General features: G+C 42.8%; 1 protein-coding gene across 1 annotated transcript; it reads left to right on the forward strand.

Annotated features, from left to right (window-relative positions):
- The first annotated feature begins 4,577 nt into the window (after positions 1-4,577).
- On the forward strand, positions 4,578-5,066 carry LOC119536580 (peptidyl-prolyl cis-trans isomerase A-like). Its single transcript, XM_037839437.1, has one exon. It carries the CDS (start codon positions 4,578-4,580, stop codon positions 5,064-5,066), a length of 489 nt encoding a protein of 162 aa, XP_037695365.1.
- Positions 5,067-6,889: the final 1,823 nt, after the last annotated feature.

Raw genomic sequence — 6,889 nt, forward strand, 5'->3', positions numbered from 1 at the left:
AGCACCTGAAAAGTACTTATGTCCTTACCAGCTGTAGCGCAAGCATTGGTCCTCTCTGGGGAACAGTGTTTTCCCCTGTCTAAGCCACTCTCTCTGAAGTCCTCAGGCACTTCTGGCTGATGGTTTGGTCATGCTCAGTCTCCCTGCATCCATCACACTCTTGATCTCAACTCAGAACTTTGCTCCTCATGGGTTGTCTCCTCTCCATGCTGGCTCTGTTCCTTACCCATGTGTCAGATGAATTCTGAATCCATACAGCCTCTGAAATTCCCATTTCTCATGTGAAAGTGAGGCAGTGGCTTAGAATTTTGACAAAAGGCAGCTTCAAGGATGTACCTTGGCAAGAATGAAGAATGCACTGTAAAGCCTTCAGATGGGGTCTTGGCAACTCTGGCCTCCATCTGCCTTGGGACATCACAGAGCTGCCCAGATGGAGAGAGGGTCACCTGTTCTACATTGTCTAGGACTTCTTGGCTGAGAGTATAGCTGGGAAGTTTCAGTTCAGCCAGGTTTTGTGCCGCAGCTGAGAAGCAGGGTCCAAGTTAATAGTGATGGAACATTCTGAGAGCACCAGCAACTGCCAGGCTGTATGTAGTGCTGGGGAAAAAAATGTTCAAAACCAGCACAAAGTGAAGCTGTAGGTCCAGAATGCCCATGCCAATGGCCCCAGTGGATGAGCACATGGCCAGATACCTGCAACCAAAATGCAGGAAGCTAATGAAGCTGGAAGCTCTTGACATTGTCAAGAAATGAACATTCCAAAGAAAGGGTTCAAAATGAGCTAGAGGAATGATCGGAAGTTTTGGCCTGTCTTTAGAACATAAGATGTCCATCCCAGTTCCAGCCTGAAGACCTGACCAGGAAACTCACCACTCACCAGTGGAGTGTCTTGGCTCTGTGGAGGGCACACGACTCTAGGTGGCTCCGGTGGGGAAAGCAGATGAGACTCCAATTTGCTTAGAGGGCCCTTCCCAGGTGACTGTTGACAAACTGGAGAAAGAACAGGCCTCATTCTGTTCCCAAACCGTGCTTTGTGCCATGGGTGGGCTGATGCATCTCCTACCTACATCAGGCCCAAGTCTTCCTACTGGTAGAATGATAGGAAGGACTGTTTGAATTCACTTTCCTCAGGTGAAAGGAAAGGATGAGGCCCACTGGGACATGGATGAACTTGGGGCCCAACCCTCCAGCAGGTCTGCAGACTCAGCTGTAGAGGGGTGCCCACCACCACCAACTCCAGACACCAGTCGGTCTTGCCATTAACAAAAAGTAAAGGCTCCCAATCTCAAATGCTACCTTCTGGTCTCACAGACTAAATTTATGATACCAGAGGAAGCAGGATGTTTACACCAAGGGAGCAGAAACAAACAGTAGCTGTGAGCTCTGTACACAGGCATTTGGTAAGTGTTTGTGGACTGCCTGAAGTACCTTAGCATCCCTTGAGGGGACTGTGTAAGATTGGGGAACCTGTCTTCATACCTGCTCTACCAGACAGGGTGTAAGATTACACACAGAAGGAGCCAACTCTAGCTAAATTAGGCAGAAAGGGGATGAATAAGAATGATAGACAGTGTTCAAGAAACCATGAAGGTGTAAAGAACATTTACAACTTGAGAATAAAAAGACAAACAACCCAATCTTAAAATGGGCAAAGGACCTGAATAGACATTTCTCCAGAGAAGATATATGAATGGCCAATGAGCACCTGAAAAGAAGCTAAACATCATTAGCCATCAGGGGAATGCAAATCAAACCACAATGAGATATCACTCCACAGCATCTAGGATGACTATATCAAAAAGAAGTTGGTGAGGTTTGGAGAAATCAGAAAACATATACATTGCTGGTGGGGATGTAAAATGGGGCAGATGCTTTGGAAAACACACTGGAAATTCCTTAAGAGACATAACATAGACATAGCACATGACTGAGCAATTCCATTCCTAGGAATATACCCAAGAAATGAAAACATATGTCCAACAAAAACATGTTCATGAATGCTCACAGCATCATTATTCATAATAGCAAATGGTGGGAGCAACCCACATATTCATCAACAGAGGAATGGATAAAAATGTGGTATATACGTGCAATGGAATATTGTTCAGCCATCAAAAGGAATGCAGTTCTGATACTTGCAAGAACAGGGGTGAACCTTGAAAACATTTTTGCTAAGTTTAAGATGTCAGTCACAAAGGACCTCATGTGGTATGATTCCACACTAGGCAAATCTACAGAGATGAGTAAATTGGTGGTTGCCTCCAGCCGGTGAGGCTGGGGGAGATAGGAAAGTGATGGTAAGGGGTATAGGTTTTCTTTTCAGGGTGAGAAAATGATTTAAAATTGATTGTGGTGATGGTTGCACCAATATGTGAATATACTAAAAGCCATTGATTTGTATACTTCTAGAAATAATAATAATAGGGTTGTGGTTGAAGTTACTATGTACCCTAGAAAAGGACATGTTCTTTTAATCCATTCCTGTGGGTGCAGAACTATTGTGGGTGGGACGTTTTGATTAGGTTATTTCAATTGAGATGTGACTCACCCCATTCAAGGTGGGTCTTAATTCCCTTACTGAAGTCCTTTGTAAGAGGATAAAGGACACACAGAAAAGGCCCAGAGAGCTCAGAGAAGTGAAAAGATGAAATTCAATGAAGCACACAGAAAAAGACACAGAAACTGAGAAGGGAAGCCACAGGCAGAGAAGCCAGAAGTTGAGAGCAAGGAAACCAATCCAGGAGTGAAGGTCCAGCAGACATCAGTCATGAGACTTCCCATGTGACAGAGGTGTCCCGGATGCCACAGCCTGTCTTCAGGGTCCAGATATCATCCTTTCAATGCCTGGAGTTGGACATTTTCACAGCCTAAGAACTGTAAATTGTAAGTTAATAAATCCCCATTGTACAAACCAACCCATTCTTGGTACATTGCATTCTGGCAGCTTTAGTAAAGCAAAATGAGGGGAAATTGTGAGTGGGGGAGAGGTGATCTGAGAATCCTTGTAATATCTGCTCATGTTTATGTAAACCTAAGGGACCAGTGGCATCCAGGAAGTCAGCATTGGAGCCATCAAAGAGTTTTGATACACTCATCCATCTCAGTGTAAACAGAGGCCAGAGGAAGAGTTGGGCACATTTGTCAGGATGCCGAGAGGACCCTCATGTCTTGTCAAGTTACCAGTGCACACTTGGCATGACAGACCTGCACAACAAGGCATCAGTGTACAGATGTCTATCTGGATGATGGGACAAGACTCACCATTGTGCATCCAACAAGTTAGCAGTGACCATATCCGGGCAACTTCCATTGTCTTCCTTTTCCTTATTCCTAAGTTTGTAAAGAAATGAAGTCTCCAAGGCACATAGGCCTGTAGCCAGCTTTATTTTGTCTTTAAATGTGCAGTCTGCTGAGTGAAAAACTGTTAGAAAAATATTCCTATTCCTTTTTTTAAAAAAATTTGTCCATCATTTAATCAGAAGGTATAAGCATGTTCTGTGAAAATTCTGTGACCATCTTTTCCATTCTTGTACTTTTCTAATCTATTCTTCACAGAGCAGTGCTCAGTTCTATGAGTTTTTTTTTTTTTTTAATTCAGCTTTACTGAGATATATTCACACACCATACAGTCATCCACGGTGCACAATCAACTGTTCACAGCACCATCACACAGCTGTGCACCCATCACCCCAATCCATCCCCAAATATTTTCCTTATACCATAAAGAATCAGAATAATAATAAAAACTAAAACTAAAACTAAAAATAAAGAACACCACCCCACTCCCCACAAAAGACAGTTTATGCATAAACATATTGCAACAAAGATATAATGTATTCATTTTCTTTTTTGTATCCACACCATTTTCTTTGCCAATTGTTGTGGATTGAATTGTCTCCCCCAAAAACATGAGTTCAAGTCCTCACCCCAGTCTTTTGAATTTGACCCTCTTTGGAAATAGGATTTTTGAAGATGCTGTTAGTTGATAAAAGACCAACTTGGATTTGGGTGGGCCCTGATCCAATATGAGTGGTGTCCTTGTAATGAGAAGAAATTTGGACATAGCAGATGGAGAAGATGGCCATGGGTGGGAGGCAGAGACCGAGTTATGTCATGAGTCATGGATTATGAGCAAGCCACTGCCAAAACCCAATAGACTTCAGAGGAAGTGTGGCCCTACCAACACCTTGATTTTGGACTTGTAGCCTCCACACCTGTGAGGCAATAAATTTTTGTGACTTTAAGCCACCCTGTTTATGGTACTTTGTTACAGCAGCCCCAGGAAACTAAGATACCAGTTTCTCAGTCCTTTGGGGGCCTATGATTATCTTGCACTCAAATAGCATTGAAAGCAAAGTGATAGAACTGAAATCTATCTTTCAGGCTAAATGAAGGCCAAATGCAAAAGTGCTTCCAAAAATGAGACGTACAATAGATGAACATATAAAATAGACTGAAGTCTAGAAGATTTACCCATGCAAAGAAAAACATTTTATGGTTTATTCACATACAGAGGACAGCTTAGAGATGCTGCCACCTGCTGCCACAGCTCTCCACCTGCAGCCATAGTTAACCCCATGGTGTTTGTGTTCTTTGACATCACAGTCAACAGGGAGACCTTCAGCCTCATCTCCTTTGAGCTCTTTGCAGATAAAGTCCCAAAGACAATAGAAAGTTTTCATGCTGTGAACACTGGGGAGAAAGGATTTGGTTATAGGTGTTCCTGGTTTCACAGAATTATTCCTGGGTGTACGTGCCAGGGTGGTGACTTTACATGCCGTAATGGCACTGGTGGTAATTCCATCCATGAGGAGAGGTTTGATGATGAGAAATTCATCCTGAAGCCTACAGGTCCCGGCATCTTGTCCACAGCCAATGCTGGACCTGACACAAACATTTTTCAGTGTTTCTTCTGCACTGCTACGGCTGAGCAGCTGGATGGCAAGCATGTGGTCTTTGACAAGGTGAAAGAGGGCATGTATATTTTAAAAGCCATGGAGCATTTTGGGTCCAGGAATGGTGAGACCAGCAAGAAGATCACCATTGTCAACTGTGGACAAGTCTAATAAATTTCATTTGTTTTGTTTTAACCACCAGACTCTTCCTTCTGTAGCTCAGGAGAGCTTCCCACCACACCTGGTCTGTTCTCAGTTTCCTATCAGCCTGTGTGCCCTCACTGCAGCTGTTTGCATACTACATTATTCTCCCTGTTCCAGTTTTCTAAAATTTCTTTGAAAAAAGGCTGATAGCATCTGAGGTTCCTCTGTCACCTGGGAAGGCACATGGCTGGAGTCTGCTGGTCCTTTCCTGGGTTTAGCTTCTGGTTTCTGTAGCTTTCTCCATAGTATCCCTGGCTTCTCTCTTTGCTTCTCTCTTACCTTCTCCCAGGGTCACACATTAAGATAACCACATATCTTAGCTTCTCTCCAAAATGTCTCTCTTGGCTTCTCTGAGCTCTCTTTCTCTGGCAGTGCTCTTAAAAGACTCCAGCAAAGGATAAGACCCCTTGAATGGGCAGGGTCACATCTCCATGGAAACAATCTAATGAAAACTTCCACCCAATATAGGTCTGCTGCCACACTATTGGATTAAAAGAACATGGCCTTCACGCAAGCTTGGTACACCAATTGGACCCCACAAGACTCACTCCCCCACTCACCAAAAAGGCTAAACAGGGGAGAACTGGCTTGTGGAGAACAGGTGGCTCGTGGACGCCACCTGCTGGTTAGTTAGAGAAAGTGTACTCCACGAAGCTGTAGATCTGATAACTTAGAGATAAGGACTTCAATTGGTCTACAAATCCTAAAAGAACCCTATCAAGTTCAGCAAATGCCACGAGGCCAAAAACAACAGAAAATTATAAAGCATATGAAAAAACCAGACGATATGGATAACCCAAGCCCAAGCACCCAAATCAAAAGATCAGAAGAGACACAGCACCTAGAGCAGCTACTCAAAGAACTAAAGATGAACAATGAGACCATAGTACGGGATACAAAGGAAATCAAGAAGACCCTAGAAGAGCATAAAGAAGACATTGCAAGACTAAATAAAAAAATGGATGACCTTATGGAAATTAAAGAAACTGTTGACCAAATTAAAAAGATTCTGGACACTCATAGTACAAGACTAGAGGAAGTTGAACAACGAATCAGTGACCTCGAAGATGACAGAATGGAAAATGAAAGCATAAAAGAAAGAATGGGGAAAAAAATCGAAAAAATCGAAATGGACCTCAGGGATATGATAGATAATATGAAACGTCCGAATATAAGACTCATTGGTGTCCCAGAAGGGGAAGAAAAGGGTAAAGGTCTAGGAAGAGTATTCAAAGAAATTGTTGGGGAAAACTTCCCAAATCTTCTAAACAACATAAATACACAAATCATAAATGCTCAGCGAACCCCAAATAGAATAAATCCAAATAAACCCACTCCGAGACATATACTGATCACACTGTCAAACACAGAAGAGAAGGAGCAAGTTCTGAAAGCAGCAAGAGAAAAGCAATTCACCACATACAAAGGAAACAGCATAAAACTAAGTAGTGACTACGCAGCAGCCACCATGGAGGCGAGAAGGCAGTGGCATGATATATTTAAAATTCTGAGTGAGAAAAATTTCCAGCCAAGAATACTTTATCCAGCAAAGCTCTCCTTCAAATTTGAGGGAGAGCTTAAATTTTTCACAGACAAACAAATGCTGAGAGAATTTGCTAACAAGAGACCTGCCCTACTGGAGATACTAAAGGGAGCCCTACAGACAGAGAAACAAAGACAGGACAGAGAGACTTGGAGAAAGGTTCAGTACTAAAGAGATTCGGTATGGGTACAATAAAGGATATTAATAGAGAGAGGGGAAAAATATGACAAACATAAACCAAAGGATA

Source organism: Choloepus didactylus, chromosome 6 (genome assembly GCF_015220235.1).
Source record: "Choloepus didactylus isolate mChoDid1 chromosome 6, mChoDid1.pri, whole genome shotgun sequence".
Lineage (NCBI taxonomy): Eukaryota > Metazoa > Chordata > Mammalia > Pilosa > Megalonychidae > Choloepus > Choloepus didactylus.